We start from the raw sequence: 19,449 nt of genomic DNA, 5'->3' as shown, positions 1-19,449 counted from the left end.
TTGAGATAAGAACATTTTAATAATTAAAATAAAACAGTAATAGTAGTCATAACAACACTATAATGAAAAAGAAAATAACAAGAGAGAGAGAGAAAGGTGTAAACCTGGGTAGGGGGAAACAACCAACTGAACAGTAAGTGATACAACCGCTCACCGCCTGCTGACCAACACTGCCAGTCCCCAAGCTGCAACTGCTGCCTCCCCCAGCCAACTTCCCCCAGTTAATATACCGGCATGCCATCATATGATAAGGAATATCCCTCTGGCCAGTCTGGATCAGCTGTCCTCACTGTGCCTCCTCCCCTCCTGGCTTCTTGTGCGCCCGGCAGAGTATGGGAACCTGGAACAGGCCTTGACTAGTGACAGTATTTTCCCAAAAAGTGGGTTCATTCACCCGGACTGCAAAATACCAAATTACACACACAACAGATGTATTTCATTCATTTCATTTTTGCGCAGAGATGGGTGCTAGGTGGTAACTCCATAAAGGTAGCACCCCACACTGAGAAGCTACAAGGTATTTATACAGTTAAATGTGCCAGCGACAGCTAATATTCATGCCCCCCCAGCTGATAACTGGTTAGTTTCTTTCTCACATCACCTTAAAGGTACAGTTCCCTTCAAATTTACCACGCATGCTCAGAGAGTAAGGGGCTTATTCGAGTAAGGGGCTTTCTGGTCTATGGGCACAATTTTTAGTATTATAATGAAGATAGTTCACCTAAAGGACATCTAGTTTTAGTTCTTGTCAACATCCCAATTAGTTGTCCTCCTTGACTATACTTTATCAACCAGCTTTCGGTGTCTTCTGAGGTGGGATGTTCCCTTTTATCGGTCTGTTGGTTCTTCTTCAAGGATATAGTCATAAAACAATCACTTCCCTATCTTTCAGCTCTCTCCACCCGCCAGATTCTGTTTTGCCAAGCTCACATGGGTCATGGTTATTACTTAAAAGAAAATTCAGCTTTCTTTGGGATATCATAAGCACTACTTAGCAACAACTAACGCATCAGTGTGTTATCAACATTTTTCTCATATTAAATCCAAAGCACAGCACTATACCAGCTACAGTGAAGTAAATTAACTCTATCCCAGCCAAAACCATGATAGATGAAGACCACAGAAGTGCATTCAGGGACAGCTGAAAGAGGCAATCAGTGCAAAAAGAGTAGCCCTATTCTAAAGAAACAGAATGTTATTGTGCAACGGTGGCTCATCTGCCAAGGCATCTCTTTATTAGGGAGAGCAAAATCTGCCACAAAACAAAATGCTGGAAGTTTTGTTGTGCCGAATGAAGAAGAGAAAGGGATGATCAGCAGTGAATTCTGGAACGATCATTGCACAGCGCATCATCATCACTCCTGCCGTGGCAGCTGCCGCTTCAGTGCCTTCTTCATTGACTTCCACAAAGGACTTGTGAACTACTTCAGAGAGCACCAGCTCGCTGCCAGCTGAAATTCCTGAGAAGTCTGCCTTCCCTACGTCAAATGCGTCAGGCATTCCCATGCTGCTCAGAAGGGGTTTCAGATCATAATCTTCTTCCAGTTTAAATCTTGGTAAAGACACCCTCACCTCTGTACAGTCCATCATTTCAGGATTGATCCAGTCTATCAGCTTCTCATACGTAAGTTCTCTTTCCAGCTAAAGAAAAACCCGAAAGTTAAATAATTAAGATTGAGTCAGTTTTATATAGCCAAAAGTGGTGATTACTGTGTTTGTTTACATAATGCATAATATGCACCCTTTTTCCAGGGTTTAGAGGGTCTGAAGCCAAAAGTATAAATTACACTTCTCACTAGAGACTATGGCCCCAGCTGAGATCAGTCTCATATGCTTCTTGGTAGACACAGTAAGATCAGCCCCTTCCAAGTAAAGTTTACTTGTATAAAACATGTTAGATTGGGGTTTTTTTGTTTGTATTTTTTTCTTTTGGTTTTCTTTTTTTAAAATTTTTACACATGGGAAGCAAAAGCACAGAACAACTGATGACAAGGTCCCAAAGGAACTGAACCCAGTTCTTCTGTCTCTTAACCACAGGATCCTCCTTCAGGTTGAGAGGCTGATGAAAAATTCTGCTCAGAGCACCCTTCACAGTCAGTGTTAGAAAGCCTTATTAATAAATTCCCTGTCCAGAGCATGAAATTGCCAGAACTTGCATCATATCTCCACAACAGAAGAGATCCTATGCTTACCTGTGAGCCTGTTTCCAGGTGGTGGGCCAGAGAATCTGCCAGCTGTTCAGAATGGAAGATCTATAGGATGAGCTACAGGACTTCCCAAGAGCTCCCCCAGATCCCCTCTCACCATATATGATGCTCACTATATTATGCCTTCACCATAACCACAGCTAACCTCTGCTCCTGGGGAGGGTCAGGTCTTCTTCCAGAGCCTCTGGCTAAGGGGGCAGTGCACAGCTTGACCAGTAGTGACACAATGCGTGCCTATCACTTTGGGGCAGAGAGGTGTGGGAGATTTCAGCTGGTGTTGAGCACCAATGACATAATAGCTTTGGAACTGAACTGAAGGTCTATATGCAACATCAAACTCTCTTCCCTGGAAGGAAGCAGACCATCTTTGCATTTAGCTCCACAACTTACACTTTCTAAGCCAGTGGATCCATCCTGGATTGCATCGGGGAGCAGGATGATCATGCTGAGTTCATTACCAACATAAGGAAGCTCAAGGATTTTAGTCTGGAAGTCCCCAATATAAGTCATGTTAAAGGTGTCTTTTTTGAACATCATCTGCACAGGTTTGGTCTCTTCCTAAAAATAAAGCGATGTCAACAGTTAGTACCGAGCTAGTATGTTGGTCTCAAAATACGAAGCAGGCACCCAGTTACTCATGGGTTTTTAGAATTTGACTGAAGAGAACTGAACACACCAGAGTACAACCCCACCACTGTCTTCTGCAAAGCAAGACAGAAGAAGTAACGATAGCCGAGATGTAACTTTTATTTACTAATGCAGAAGTGTCTGTGAAGTTTCCTTTAAGGCAAAGAGGCAAGGACACATAAATTTGCTCACTTAGGAACCAGTGACAAGCACTAAACAGAGCTGCTAGGAAGCAGGACCTGTGTTCCTTGCTTTAAATGAATACAAAATAATTTCAATGCAGGTATTTCAATTTTCAGTCCATGGGTAACCAACTACTATAACAAAGAAGAACTAAAATATTTCAAAATTTTACTAAAAACGCCAAGAAACTGCGAGTATTTAGAATTCTTAAAAGTCACATGGCCAGTAAGGAGAGGAAAGATTTTTCTTCTCAATTTCATCCTCTGCTTTCACATTCCATTTTCACATGGAGCATCAGCTACTATTGTTTACACCATTATTTCTTCCTTTCCAGTTGAGAGTTTCATTGCTTTCTCCCTTACCTTCATAAGAACTGTGCAAGTAGTTTTTTTATTTTAAAATAAAGTCCATTGAAACCATGCCCACAGAGAATATGGCAGAAAACATTTTGCAGCAGCAAAAGGATGGATATGGGATAAAAAGGTGGATAATGGATCAGGGATGCAGAGGGATCTGGACAGGCTGGATTGATGGGCTGAGGTCTGTTGTACAGCGTTTAACAACGCCAAGTGCCAGGTCCTGCACTTGGGTCACAACAATGCCACGCAATGCTACAGGCTTGGGGAAGAGTGGCTGGAAAGGTGCCCAGTGGAGAAGGACCTGGTGGTGTTACTTGACAGCCAGCTAAGTATGAGCCAGCAGTGTGCCCAGGTGGCCAAGAACATCCTGGCTTGTATCAGGAACAGTGTGGCCAGCAGGATGAGGGAGGTGATCCTGCCCCTGTATTTGGCGCCGGTGAGGCCGCACCTCGAGTCCTGTGTTCAGTTTTGGGCCCCTCACTACAAGAAGGCCATTGAGGTGCTGGAGTGTGTCCAGAGAAGGACAGCGAAGCTGGTGAAGGGTCTGGAGAACAAGTCCTATGAAGAGCAGCTGAGGGAATGGGGGTTGTTTAGCCTGGAGAAGAGGAGGCTGAGGGGAGACTTTATTGCTCTCTAGAACTACCTGAAAGGAGGTTGTAGTGAGGTGGGCGTTGGTCTCTTCTCCCAAGTTACTAGTGGTAGGATGAGAGGAAATGGCCTCACGCTGCATCAGGGGAGGTTTAGTTTGGATATTAGGAGAATTTTCGTTACTGAAAGTGTAGTCAGGCATTGGAATAGGCTGCCCAGAGAGGTGGTGGAATCACCATCCCTGGAGGTGTTCAAAAAATGTGCAGACATGGCACTTCAGGGAATGGTTCAGGAGGCATGGGGGTGTTGGGTTGATGGTTGGAGTTGATGATCTTAGAGGCCTTTTCCAACCTTAATGATTCTGTGATTCTATAAGTGAAGAAAAGGCCACATAGCATGTAAACACCATTCAGTTCAAGAAGTGCACGAGGCACAGAAATAATATCACAGGATGCTGAAAGGGCTTCTGGGATGTTAAAGAATATCTCTGCTACTGGACAGATTGTAAAATAACTAGCTTAAAACTTCAGGTTTATAGAGGGCTACCTCTCTCAAACAAGAAGAGTAAAGGAAAGAAGAACAGACAGAATGAAAGAAATACTTAACTGTTATACTGAGGTTTCAAGTAATTACATGAAACTTAACAGAAACTGTTCATATTAACAGGAGGGGGTATAAGGGATTTTACAGCCTACCCAAGGTAACCCTGCTTGAATGATTCTTTTTCCCTTCGGAATTAAATTTATTTATTTCAGAGTACTTCAGGGTAACAGTGTATTGCCAGCATTTTAGAATATCATACCTTGTTAATTTGAAATGGCATTTCTTCTGTTCTCTCTTTGTCGAACTGCTTTTCCCAGTTGCCTTTAAAATAGATGGCATTCACCAGCACAAGTCTGGTCAGTGAATCAAGAATCCCCTCTGCCAACAGGTTCTGAATTTTACCTTTATGGTACACAGAAAAAAAAAGCCAAACAATTTTTAACAGTTTGACATGCATCTAATTACTATCTAATACAGTATTTACTCTGTAATTAGTACACAATAGACAAGAGAATTATGTACCAAACAGAGCAAGAGCTCAATGTTTGTGATTTTTTTAATTCACAATATTCTATCTTGAAGTAGCTGTTTACCCAAGCCCCAGCTGCCATTAAATACAACTGGGGATTCTGCAAAACACTCACCTTCCGTCTTTTCCTCTACCCAGCCGTTTATTTGTTTTCTAGAATCCTCCCAAGCATGCATGAAGTCAGTCTTTTCTAGTCCAGCATGGTAGAACTTCTGACTTGACTCTATAAATGACTAACATGGATATTCTGAACAGCTTTTCAGCAATATATTTTGCTCTCCTTCAGCCACAGATGTTTCTTAAATGCACCAAGAAAATGTGCCCACTTTCCTCCCCCAGCTTCATATAGAGCCATTAAAGTTTTGTCTGACACATTCCTATCAGGTTTTATAGCACCTATTTGAACTAGGAATTGTCCGCTGCATGTTAAGTCAAATGGCTTGTTTACTATGCTAGAAAGTTCTACATAACTGAGAAGTGATGTGGTTAGTTTTCAGGGTTTTTTGCTTCAGTGATAGAGCATACAATTTTGTAAGCTTCTCTCTACATAAATTTCATTGTTAAACTTCCCAGATGAACAGAAAACCTTTAGTTCAGAGGGAAAAGTGATTTTTCTTATGTCTGAATAAACATTCCTTTTCTCTCATTTAACATAATTAGATCTTTAGTACACAGATTCTAAGTTTTAGAGTACAATCCATGTAATTATTATCTACTAGACAAATGAAACACTAGCATTCCTCATGAAAAGATTCACTGAAAGTCACTCCCAGGGGAAGGAAAAAAAAAAGCACCTTACATCTTGCTTCTAGGGAAGCATCTAAAGGAACATCTGTAACGCAATACCCATTACCCTATTTAGATCTTCTGATAAGGAAAATCTTAAAAGTCACATACTCGTCTCAGTATGTTCTCTGAATCACTTATGTAACAGAGCAAAGCTACAAACTACTGCCCATGCTGAAGAGCAACTAGCAATTATCTTTTTATCACATTTACACATGATCAAGGGAAAGCAGTTACATCAACCATTTGTCCCACAGACAAAAATATAAATGTATCACAGAACCCCGAAGATTTAGTGTCTGATGGGTTTTGTAGTGCTTTGCACCAGTTGTGCATTCAGATCACAGGCTAAAAGGAGCTTCTCCACCAAGGTCAGATACCAAGCGTTGGCATAATCTATCACATTGTAAAGTCTCAGCCTAGAAAATTTTGAAAGTAAACCCCAAAGCCTGCCTTTGGCCTCCAAAGGAAATCAGTAACAAGTAGATGATACTAAAACCCCCCATAAATTTAATGGTTACTTACTGAGAGAAACTCAAATGTCTTTTCTCCGTAAAGTCGGTTAGCTGTTCTCAGTATATATTTGGTGTTTGGATCATTAATTTCAGAGTGAAGTAACTGATACCCATTGTGAGCATCGTCAGCTTTTTTCAGAGAAAGTACCTGTAGAAAGACACATCCTCAGCGGGGGCTATGCCTTCTCTAAACACACTGCTTCAGCACGATTTTTTTTTTAATGACTTTTGGGTTTAAAAACTGTGACTTGAAGCCAGAAGATTTTTCATCGCACCTCCCATTTGGAGCTTATTATTCAAGTCGCATATGATGCACCCAGTCAGACACTGTGTGAGTAATAAATTAGGGTGCAGAAGAGTCAGCAGTATTTAGTTTCCTTCACTCAAGCCAAGCATTAGAGGATCACAGAAGGGTTGCAGTGGGAAGGGTCCTCTGGAGGTCATCTGGTACCACCTACCTGCTCACGCAGGGCCATCTACAGTTGGTGGCCCAGAACTATGCCCAGGTACATTTTGGGTATCTCCAAGTATGACAATAATATAATTTTGGAGAAACTTTTCTAGATTTAAATGAAAACTAAATATGTGTTTATACTCCTCTTCCGCTATGCAACACAGGCAAACATAGCAAGAATGACTGATTATGGATTTAATACTGTCAACTGCATACGTAAAAAATATGCCAAGCGGTATCTGCCACCTGAGCAAGTTAAAAAAAAAAAACAACAAACCAAGGTGCAGCTACCATTTTGACATGCACACAGGGTGAATTTTTTATTTATTTTTTAATGTACCTGGCTACATTTTCAAAATACGTGTAGTCTGATATTAAGCCCAAAGAAGGCAGAGAAGAAAGAAGAAAATATTTTATGTAGCTAGAGATTTATCAAACCTACAAACAAAATCCTAGGTACCTCAATGACATATTGAAGGAATATCCCTCCAAAAGGCACAAAAAACCCCACACAACCAAAACCAGGAACCTCTTAATTCCATATCGAAGGAAGCTCCACCTATAAAAGCAAGTACTGCTTACATACATACCAAAGGAAGACCTCTGCCCTCTGAGACCAGAATGACAATAATAGTTTAGCATAAGTGCCGGTCACAGACATAATACAGATTTTTTGTTCCTATGGTCCCAAATTCAATACACTAAGTTTATTTAGACATACCTTTGCTATTTGGGCTTCAGTGTTACTCTTTGAACCCAGCAAAATCATAGACAAAGCAGAAGAAATACTAAAAGGAGAAAAGAATAGATTCTGACGGCTTTTGTCCTCACACAGCTTTCTTAGGAGGTCAAGTGCAAAAGTGGTATTTGCTGCACAAAGGCTATCCATGGTTCAGAGCCTGGGAGATACAACACAAAACAAGAATAGCTCAAATTTATTTGAATACAAACTGGTACGTTATCTCTGTCTTTTATATTTCATAATATGAACTATGCAGCAAGTATCATAATCAGGCTGGAAAACTAGCAACTTGCTGAAAAACTGATTTGGTGGAACAAGCACCTGAAATCCCACACTAGGCACCTGAGCCATTTTAAGGATTGTCATGGTTTAGGCCCAGCCAGCAACTAAGCACCATCCAGCTGCTTGCTCACTCCCTCCAGCCCAGTGGGATGGGGGATTGATTCGGAAGAGGAAAAGAAAGCTCCTGGGTTGAGAGAAGAACAGTTTAATAATTAAAATAAAACTAATAATAATAACAATTATATAATGAAAAGGAAAATAATGAGAGAGAGAAAGAGGGGTGAAACCCGGGCGGGGGGGTAGCGAATAAAAACAAACAAACAACACAACTGCAGACCAATGCTGCCTGCCCCCAAGCCATGACAGAGATATATTCTTTGCTTTCCTATTTCAATCCCATACCTGTAACAGAGACAGCAAGTCCCACTGGTGTCATTAGACTCTTCACTTGGTAAATAATATTACATCTTTTCAGATTATCACATGCAACAGTATTGTGTTTAGGATTTATTAAAACAAATCTTTTTTGACTTCACAAAGACAATTATTTGCCTTTATAGCAAAGCCAGAGCAAAAAGGCATCAGAATGACAGAATATTAAACTCTTACCTTCTCTATGTATCTTCAGTAGCACCTACCCTCAGTAGCACCTTCACCTTACTTGAACGTGTGCACCGTTGTGTTTTAAACCCAACAGCCAGCCTGGTAGAATTCAGCAGAATGACTTGACCTATGCGATTAAGAAAGAAAGGAAGGAAAAAAAAAAAGATATTTGGTCAGCACGACAGATTACTGCAATTTCCTGCTGTAGAACCAAGAAATATCAAAGTCCATTTCATCTCCATTTTATTGTCTACACATAGAAACACACACAATAAAAAATCAATAAAATAATAAAACAAAAAATATGTTGCTACAAAATACAAAACCAAGGCTTAGTTCATATTATTAATTCATTATCTCAAACAAATAGGTAGAACAAGTTTCTATATCCATGATTTCCCACCTAAGAAAATTTCTCGTAGTAGCTTTGCAATAAACAGGAGTAACTTTTCTCCTGTTTCTCTTCTCCCATAACTGAAAGAAGAAAAAAAAAAAGGCAAGCTTGGATGGAAACAATCCTCCTGTCTGAAACAAGTAATTTAACTGCGTGTACTTTGCAGCATAAGTAGAAGGCACTTAGTATTTTTAGTTCGTGTTGGTTACAACGAAGACCAGAAATTTCCTACTGTCCTGAAAACTGTCAAATTGCTAGCAAGAAGGGGTTTTTGACTTGGTCAAAACACACAGAAACAATGACAGCAGCAAGCAGTACTATCTAGAAAGTTTCTCTAGGGCTTCCATGACAGACAAAAATTTACAGACAAAAGGACGCAGCTCACACTGTTTGCCTACCTGAAAATCAGTGCATCTAACCAAATTGTAAGTAATATTTCAATAGGTAGGACACAAGGCTAGGAGTTGTATCTCTACAGTTATCCATGGTTTCTCTGCAGCTCATGAACAGCAATGTAACTACTGATACTCTTCTCATCAGAGCAGTTTTAGAGACAATACAGAATGACTGTGCTTTAAGAAACGAAAACCATACAATACAAGCACATTTGTCAGTTAATTGTAACCTGTTAGCTGCAAAATCCTCAGTGATCAGGGGGTTTGCCCACAGCAACTCATTCCTCACTCTGGTCTCCCCACGCGCTCTGCAGGTCATTGGTGATGCACTTGAGGTTGTTTCTGGATGCCCTGACCCTGTGTATTCCTACCATAATGAATCTGATGCATGTCATAGAATCACAGAATGTCCTGAGTTGGAACAGACCCGCAAAGATCGTCAGGTCAGGTTGTCCTGTGCAGGGAAAGGAGTTGGACTCAACAATCCTTGTGGGTCCCTTCCAACTCAGGACATTCTATGATTCTGTGATTCTGATTCCAGCTCCTGTCCCTGCACAGGACATCCCCAAAATTCACGCCATGTGTCCAAGGACGTTGTCCAAGTACTTCCTGAATATCATCAGGCTTGACACCATGACTACCTCCCTGGGGAGCCTGTTCCAGTGCTCCACCGCCCTCTGGTGAAAGAACCTTCTCCTAATATCCAACCTAAACGTCCTCTGGCACATCTTCCTGCCATTCCCTCGGGTCCTGTCATTGGTCACCAGAAAGAAGAGATCAGCACCTGCCCCTTGTGAGGAAGCTGTAGACCGCAGTGAGGTCTCCCTTTAGTCTCCTCCTCCAGGCTGAACAAACCACGTGATTTTAGCTGCTCCTTATATGGTTTCCCCTCTAAACCCTTCACCAACTTTGTGGCCCTTCTCTGGACACTCTCTAGTAGCTCTCAGTACTCAAGGTGAAGCTGCACCAGCGCGGAATAGAGTGAGACAATCACCTCCCTCGACCAGCTAGCAATACAGTGCTTGATGCACCCCGGGACACTGTTGGTTCATGTTCAACTCACCGTCAACCAGAACCCCCAGGTCCCTCTCTGTGGAGCTGCTCTCCAGCCTCTCGTTCCCTTGTCTGTATGTACATCTGGGGTTGCTGTGCCCTAGGTGCAAAATCTGGCACTTGGCCTTGCTAGACTTCACATGGTTGGTTATTGCCCAGCTCTCTGGTTTGTCTAGATCTCTCTGCAGGGCCTCTCTGCCCTGGAGAGTGTCAACAGCTCCTCCCAATTTTGTGCCTTCAGCAAATTTAATTAGCATTCCTTCCAGTTCTGCATCCAATTAATTTATGGAGAGATTAGAGTACTGGCCCTAAGATGAAGCCCTGTGGAACCCTGCTAGTGACTGGCCGCCAGCCCAATGTAACCCATTTACTATAACCCTCTGAGCCTGACCCATCAGCCAATTGCACACCCATTACATGTTTATCCAGCTGCGTGCTGGACAGTTTGTCCAGGAGGATACTGCAAGAGACAGTATCGAAAGCTTTACTGAAATCCCAAACGATTACATCGACTGGCTTCCCTTGGTTAACTAGGTGGGTAACCTTGTCGTAGAAGGAAATTAAGTTTGTTAAGCAGGACTTTCCCCTCATGAACCTGTGCAGGCTAGGACCAATGACTGCATTGTCTTTCAGATGTTTTTCAATAACTTCCAGAATAATCATCTTCATAATTTTACCAGGCACGGAAGTGAGAGTGACAGGCCTATAGTTACTGGGGTCATCCCTGTTGCCATTCTTGAAGATTGGGACAACATTTGCCAGCTTCCAGTCAACTGGGACCTCTCCAGATTCCCAAGAACATTGAAAAACCATTGAGAGAGGTCTTACTATGACATCAGCCAGCTCTTTAAGTATCCTCAGATGAATCCCATTAGGCCCCATCAACTTATAGAGATCTAGCAGCAAGTCCTGCACAAGCTCCAGGTTGATTGGGAGTTTATTGTTCCCACAGTCATGGTTCTCTAGCCCACTGATTCCCACCATCAACGCTGAAGACCACGGCGAAGAAAGCATTAAACATCTCTGCCTTGTCAATGTCCCTGTTTGCAAGGTGAGCATTCTCATCAAGCAACAGGCCAATGTTGTTTCTGGCTTGCCTTTGCCATTAATGTATTTTAAAAAGCCCTTCTTATTGTCACTCATGGTACTGACCAGTTTCAACTGTAATTGAGCTTTGGCCACACGTATTTCCTCCCTGCAGTGCCGAACAGCATCACTATAGTCCTCCCATGTCACCTGACCTTGCTTACACTGGCCATATATTTTCTTTTTTCTCCTTATTTCTAGAAGGTCCCTGGTCAGCCAAGCCAGCCTTATGCCTTGCCTGCTTGACTACCTACACTTTGGAATTGTGTGCTCCTGTGCTCTTAGGAGGTAGTACTTAAAAAGTGACCAGCACTGATGGACCTCAGCACCTTCGAAAGCTTCCTCCCCAGGGGACCTTACTAAGCAGTTCCCTGAGCAACCTTAAGTCTGCTCTCCTCATATCCAGAGTTGAGCTCTGGCTGTCAGTTTTCCTCCTGTCACCATAGAACTTGACTGCTTCGTGGTCACCATGGCCAAGGCGGCCACCGATATCCACATCACCCATGAGACCCTCTCTGTTAATAAGCTACAAATCGAGGAAGGGACCTTTCCTGGTCGGTTCCCTTGGTACCTGTACCAAGAAGTTGTTGTCTATATGGTTTAGGAACCTTCTGGACCTGTTTGTCTCAGCTGCATGGTATTCCCAGTTGACATCTGGCAAGTTGAAGTACCCCATAAGGACAAGAGCTGATGACTTAGAGGCATCCCTTAGTTCCTTGAAGAATAACTCATCAGTGCCATTCTCCTGGCTGGGTGGCATATAGTAGACTTTGACAACAACATCCACTTTGCCTGTCCCTTAATCCTTACCTAGAGGCTCTCAACTGTGCCATTGCCAACTGCAAGCTGCATGCGTTCCAGCTCCTCCACTACATACAATGCTACCCCTCTGCCTCGCCTGCCCTGCCTATCCCTCCTGAAGAGCTTGTAACCATTCATTATGGCGCACCAGTCACAGGACTCATCCCACCAGGTTTCACTTTGCTAATAATGTCATATCTCTTGGACTGGGCCAAGGCTTCCAGCTCCTCTTGCTTGTTCCTCATGCTGCACGCATTTATGTAAAAACACCTCAAGTGCGGCTCATTGTGCCCATCGCCATGTGTAGTAGCCTGAATAGTCTCACTAGCATGCAGCTCCTCAAACTTTGGCGCGTCTACCCATTGCCATCACTGACTAGCTTGGTATTGCCCCTTTCCCCCTTCCAATCTAGTTTAAAGCTCTGTCAATCAGCCCTGCTAGCTCCTGAACAAAAACCCTTTTCCCCTTTTGAGAAAGTTGCATCCCACCAGATGTCAGCAGAACTGGTGATGAACAGACCATCCTGTGATTGAAAAAGCCAAAGTTCCGCTGATGACACCAGCCTTGGAGCCACATGTTGATCAGCTCGACCTGCCTGTTCCATTCAATATTCTTCCCTACTGCTGAGAGGATTGAGGAAAATACTGCTTGAGCACCTGATCCTTCAACCATCCGCTCCAAGGCTCTGAAATACTTTTTGATAGCCTTTGGACTTCTCTTTGCTACCTCTTCTCTGGCAACATGGAGAACCAATAGCGGGTAATATTCTGAGGAGCTCACCAAACCAGGGAGTTTCCTAGTGACAGTTTCCTAGTTCCTACCCTGGCCCCAGGGAGGCAGCAGACTTCCCTGTGGGTTGGGTCTGGTCCGCATATCAGACCATCCGTACCCCTCAATACGGAGTCACCTATGAAAACTACCCTTCTTTCTTTCTTAACATGACTGGTTGGGATGCAGGGGTTGGGCTGCCTAAGCAACCACTCCATCCCAGAAGAAACTTCAGCCACATCATCAGTTGTCTGCCCTTCAAATTCCAGGGCCTCATACCTATTGTGTACGGGCACCATGTAAGGTAAGGCAGACCAAGAGTGGATTCACCTGCTGCCCTGGGCAGGAACCTGCTTCCATTGTCCCCCATCTCTTGGGTTACCTCCTTCTGTCTGGTGGTGGAGGGGTAGGGGATCCTTTGTCGCTTGTGCCATGGTTGGCTGGTGCTGGTCCCTCTGAGAGGGAGGGATGGTAGAGTACTATTCTACCAGTTGATCTCCTTCTCTGATTCCCTGATACTTCTCAGCCTGGACACCTCCTCCCAAAGCTCTGTCACCAGGCTGAGCCGCTCCTTTACCTGGGTTCACTTCCCACAGGTGAGCTCACTGCTGTCATCAGATACTGGCCTGATACTCAGGCACACCCTGCAGCGCAGACCTGGAAAGCTGCATGCTGCCTTGAAGGCGCTGTTTGGGTGGCTGCGTCAGTTCTTGCAGCTGGAAGGGCTGCGAGAGACACTGAGGGCACAGCACTTTGCTGGGTGAATACCATGGCTCCTGCTGTTCTCAGCTCCTTGTAAGTGGACCGCGGCTTCTGCTTGAAGTGGCAGAGCCCTCTCTGCACATCCTGCCTGTGCAAACTGCCGCACCACACCCTGTTTGCCAGTCCTGGGTCAAGGCGCCCCTGGTCGCTTGTGCTCCTTCGGGCCGTTTAAATTTCCTGCGGTTGCTCCTAGCCACTACCCCGCTGCGTCAGCCCCACCCACAGGATCTACCAGCTCCTGTGGGGTCTCTCCACATCCAAGGATTCCCCTGGCTCTGGGAACCCCCTTTTCCTTGTCAACAGGTACTCAGTGGCAGCACTTACCGTTACCGTCACTGTGTCCCTTGTTGATTGATATTCTCAGCAGTAGACACCTAAGCTTTAGGACAGTCTTTATGAACAGTGTTTATGGACAAAAAGGATGTATCTTGACTAAACAGCGGATACACACTGCAGTGTCTCTCCCAACTATGTTTTGCATGGGGAAACCTGGCCACAAAAGGGTACAGCTGTCCTCCAGCCTGCGGCCCAAGAGACACATCATAGAATCATTAAGGTTGGAAAAGACCTTGAAGATCATCAAGTCCAACTGTTGCCTCAAACGTGTATATTCTTCTGGGATGAAATGGAATAGTGCAGGTCAGACAGGAGGGTATTAGCAATGAATGCCTCCTTAGAAAGAACCTCCTCAAAAGAATACAAATCAGTAGAACTTCAAAGATTGACAATGAAAACATCCTGCTACAAAGAAGGGGATGAAGGGAAGGCCACAGATGTGAAGTCACCAGTGATAAAAGGGAACATCTTGCCCCAGAAGGCTTGAAACACAGTAACTGGGGGACAGGTAATTCCAGCAGGGAGAAATTGTGACCACCGACTCAACTGAGGGATGAAAGGACTAGCCTCCCCCACTCCTTTTGAGCATGTGCAGTGAATTAAAATCATACTGTAGCTTTAAAACTAAGCAGAAAAGATACAGAGCAATGGAAGAAGAAGATGCTCAGTCAGGTCAATGGTTATGTATGAGACAGACATGGTGTGTTAACTGTCATGTATAAATGTCAAAATGAACTCCAGTAGGTGTGTTTGATTTGTGGAAATATTCCACCTTGCATCCTGCACAGAATAAAACATCTCCTTTCTAAACATACTTCGTGTGTTTCGGAAGTTATTTTAAATTACAGGTAACACAACTGCCAACCCAACACCCCCATGCCTCCTAAACCATGCCCTGAAGTGCCATGTCTGCACATTTTTTTTTTAACGCCTCCAGGGATGGTGACTCCACCACCTCTCTGGGCAGCCTGTTCCAATGCCCAACCACTCTTCCAGCAAAGGAATTTTTCCTAATATACAATACAATGTCTTCTGATGCAACTTGAGGACATTTCCTCTCATCCTACTGATATCCAGAAAAAAATGGAATTTCTTCTTATAACCATGAACCATGGGAGCTTGGCAAAACGTAATCTGGTGGGCAGAGAGGGAGCTGAAAGATAGGGAAGCATTAGCATTTGTTTTATGACTATATCCTTGAAGAACTGACAGACTGATAGAAGGGAATATCCCACCTCAGAAGACATTGAAAACTGGGTGACAAAGTATATAGTCAAGGAGAACAACTAATTTGGATATTGATAAGAACTAAAACTAAGTGTCCTTTAGGTGAACTATCCTCATCATAGTATTAAAAATTGTGCCTGTAGGCCAGAAAGACCCCTACTCAAATAAGCCCCTTACTCTCTGAGCATGTGTGGTAAATTTAAAGAGAGCTGTACCTTTAAGATGAAGTGAGAAATAAAGTGTCCTGGCTTCAGCTGGGATAGAGTTAATTTTCTTCGTAGTAGCTAGTATGGGACTATGTTTTGGATTTGTGCTGGAAACAGTGTTGATAATGTGGAGATGTTTTAGTTGTTGCTAAGACATGCTTACACTACGTGAGGTCTTTATCAGCTCTCCATGTTCTGCCAGGTGCAGAAGCAGCTGGGAGAGGACACAGCCGGGACAGCTGAGCCCAACTGACAAAGGGATAATCCCATACCATATGATGTCATGCTCAGTATATAAAGCTGAGGGAAGAAGAAGGGGGGGAGGGGGGCATTTGGAGCAATGGTGTTTGTCTTCCCAAGTAGCCATTAGGCATGATGGAGCCCTGCTTTCCTAGAGATGGCTGAACATCTGCCTACCCACGGGAAGTAGTGAATAAATTCCTTGTTTTGCTTTGCTTGCACGCACGGCTTTTGCTATCCTTATTAAACTGTCTTTACCTCAACCCATGAGTTTTCTCACTTTTAGTCTTCTGATTCTCTCCCACATCCCACTGATGGGGGAGTGAGCAAGCAGCTGCGTGGTGCTTGGCTGCTGACTGTGGCTATACCAATTATCAGCTGGGGGGGCATGAATATTAGCTGTTACTGACACATTTTACTGTATAAATACCTTGTAGCTTCTCAGTGTGGGGTGCTACCTTTGTGGAGTTACCACCTAGCACCCATCTCTGCACAACAATGAAATTAATAAAATACCTCGGCTCTGTGTGCAATTTGGTGTTTTGCAGTCCGGGTGAATGAACCCACTTTTTGGGAAAACACTGTCACTAGTAACTTGGGAGAAGAGACCAACACCCACCTCACTACAACCTCCTTTCAGGTAGTTCTAGAGAGCAATAAAGTCTCCCCTCAGCCTCCTCTTCTCCAGGCTAAACAACCCCTGTTCCCTCAGCTGCTCTTTATAGGACTTGTTCTCCAGACCCTTCACCAGCTTTGCTGCCCTTCTCTGGACACGCTCCAGCACCTCAATGGCCTTCTTGTAGTGAGGGGCCCAAAACTGAACACAGGACTCGAGGTGTCGCCTCACCGGTGCCAAGTACAGGGGCAGGATCACCTCCCTCATCCTGCTGGCCACACTGTTCCTGATACAAGCCAGGATGTTCTTGGCCACCTGGGCACACTGCTGGCTCATAATTAGCCGTCTGTCAAGCAACACCCCCAGGTCCTTCACTGCCAGGCAGCTTTCCACCTGCTCCCAACAAGACTGCCATGGATTAGTGCCTGGTATATGTGAATGCCTCCCCACCTTGCCACAGCTGTCTCAGAAGAGCCCGTTTCAAACACAGCCAGAGAGGGAACTCAGGGTAGACGTCAGGCAGTGTCCATCTCCACGGAGGAAGCTGTGTCTGTGGCACAGACATCCCTTTTCCCATCTCCTGAACCAAAGCATGCATTCTGGAGGGAAGTGGCATCATTTAGAATTTGGAGTGGGGCACGATGTTAAAACACTTGTAGGGCAAGATCTCTGACAGCTCCAGGTCATGGCTCCCCACTTCACACCTCTCTAAGGGCAGGTGGTGGGACACAGGGGATGCCAGAACCCTGTGACTGCCTGCTACCACCAGCTCTCAGCCCCGTCTGCCTCAGCAGAAGTGTAGAGGGACAGGGAGGAGCCCCAAAGATCTGCCACTGTCCTGATACCAGGACAGGCAAAAGGAGCCAAGGGTTTGGCACTCCCAGGGAACACAAAAGGAGTGAAAAGACCCTCCTCCATCCTGCACTGGAATTGGCACTGTCACCAACAACCAGGAATAAAACTCCTTAACACTGGACGTAGTAAAGAGCAGGCATTATTTTATTCAGTGCTGGGTGCATGGATGAGCACCTACTATAATTCCTTTTTCACATTTGTAAGTGTGTCATGGTTTTAGCTAGGATAATTTTCTTCACTGTAGCTGATATAGTGCTGTGTTTTGGACTTAGTATGAGAATAATACTGATACCACACTGATGTTTTAGTTGTTCCTGGGTAGTGGTTGTACTAGTCAAGGCCTTTTCCAGCTTCCCATGCTCTGCCAGGGGCACAAGAAGCCATGAGGGGAGGGGCCACAGGCAAGACAGCTGTTCCAAACTGACCAAAGGGATATTCCTTATCATATGACGTCATGAACTGCAGGAAGTTGGCTGGGGGAAGCAGCAATCACAGCTCAGGAACCGGAGGCATCGGTTGGTGGGTGGTGAGCAGTTGCATCACTTGTTTGGGCTTTTTTCCCTCCTCCTGAGGTTTCATATCTCTCTCTATTTTCCTTTTCATTATATAAGTATTATTATTACCACTGTTTTATTTTAGTTCTTAAACTGTTCTCATCTCAACCCACGAGTTTGTATTTTCTTATTTTTGCTCTTCCGGTTCTCTCCCCCATCCCACAGGGGTGGGAGAGCGAGCGAGTGGCTGCATGGTGCTTAGATGCTGACTGGGGCTAAACCACGACAACGTGGAAGTTAACACACCACCCCTATCTAACACATATTCATTGCACTGAGTATCCTCTTCTTCCGTCGGCCTGTACTTCCTTCGCTTAAATTTAAACCTACAGTGTGACTGTAATTCACTGCACATTTGCAAAAGGAGCAGCGGGGGGGTGTGTGTGTGTGTGTTAGTCCTTTTGCGACCATCGACTCAACTGAGGGACAATCTCCCCCCTGCCAGAATTACCTTTCCCCGCAGTTCCTGTGTTTCAGCAATTGTTCATTTTTTAAGCACCTTCTGGGGCAAGATGTTCCCTTTTATCACCGCTGGCTGACTTGTGGCCCTCCCTTCACCCCTTTCTTTGTAGGGGGGTGTTTCTATTGTCAGTCCTTGAAGTACTACTAATTTGTATTCTTCTGAGCAGGTACTCATTAGTGAGGCATGCATTGCTACTACCCTCTCATCTAGCCTAAGCATTATTTACTACCTTGAATATTCTAAAATTCTCAGGTGTTAGTTTCCACTTCTAACTGTGATCCCTTCTTAACTGCTACTAACTCCTGCGTTATTCCACTTAATCCAAGAAGAATATAACAGCACCATAAAACACGTTAAAACTCAACGTTTCCACGGTGCCCCCGTCACTCTTACACGTGAAAAGCATTACCTACACACCGCTGCGACTCCACCTGACAAGGAGAAATCACGTCACGAAAGAGAAAAACAATAATAGTAACAGCAACGCCATACAGTCCCTCATTCTTTTAAAAAATACAAAAAAAAACCAAAACCAACATAACGACCACCACCTCCTCCCCCCGCCCCGCATGTTTCCTGTAAAAAATGACATTACAGGACAGTGAATGCTCCGCACTCACCTCCGCCCGCAGCCTCCCGGGTCCCTTCCCGTAAACGCTTTGCGGCGGAAGCTCGGCCCCTCGGTAGCCGCGCCCCGGGCGTTAGCCGGCGCCTGACACGCTTCTCCTCCGCAGCAACGGCCATTTAGCCGTCACGGCGGCGGTGCGCTGCAGTTCGGCGGGTAAAATGGCCGCAGCCCCCACCGCGGAGAGCTCTTGCAGCCCTTCTCACTCCCCCCTTTAGTGCGGGCGTTGCCGCAGCCGGTGATTTTCCGACTCTGTTGCCGGCTCATGGCAGCGCTGACATAAAACACCACCACTCCAAGATGGGTTAATAATAAATAATGAGAAGAAATAATTATTATTAATAATTGTTTTTGAAGTGAGGGTTGTTTTGAATGAAAGTGAGGTGTTGCTCTAGTCGGAGACCGTGTGGGCTTGTCCCCTCCTCATGTACCTGAGGGTCTGAGTGAGGCAAGTAGCCCACACAGAAGTGTATTTTTAATTTTTTGTTTGTTTGTTTGTTTTTAAGGAATCAGTAGAGTGACGTGTGAAACCAACTGAGGTGAGGTTGGGAGCTGATGAAGACTTTGAGCTGAGATGTAGAAGGAAGGCAAGAGAATGGCCACAGGCCTTGGGTAGGGAGGGTCTCCCTCAATTTGTAATGCAAGGTCCT

The 19,449-nt window shown here is 44.6% G+C and overlaps 1 protein-coding gene across 1 annotated transcript; it reads right to left on the bottom strand.

The window, feature by feature from the left end:
* On the bottom strand, positions 1-18,948 carry LOC104047917 (serpin B6). Its single transcript, XM_064443486.1, has 8 exons — positions 18,795-18,948; positions 8,425-8,545; positions 7,513-7,690; positions 6,348-6,485; positions 5,152-5,269; positions 4,767-4,909; positions 2,598-2,765; positions 1-1,641 (listed from the first exon to the last, which is right to left on the bottom strand). The coding sequence occupies exons 3-8, from the start codon at positions 7,678-7,680 to the stop codon at positions 1,237-1,239; spliced, it is 1,140 nt and encodes a 379-aa protein (XP_064299556.1). The 5' UTR covers positions 7,681-7,690; positions 8,425-8,545; positions 18,795-18,948; the 3' UTR covers positions 1-1,236.
* Between the last annotated feature and the right edge of the window lie 501 nt (positions 18,949-19,449).

Source organism: Phalacrocorax carbo, chromosome 2, assembly GCF_963921805.1.
Source record: "Phalacrocorax carbo chromosome 2, bPhaCar2.1, whole genome shotgun sequence".
NCBI classification, from domain to species: Eukaryota; Metazoa; Chordata; class Aves; order Suliformes; family Phalacrocoracidae; genus Phalacrocorax; species Phalacrocorax carbo.
The sequence above is the reverse complement of the archived record's forward strand: the minus strand, read 5'-3'. Positions and strand labels throughout refer to the sequence as shown.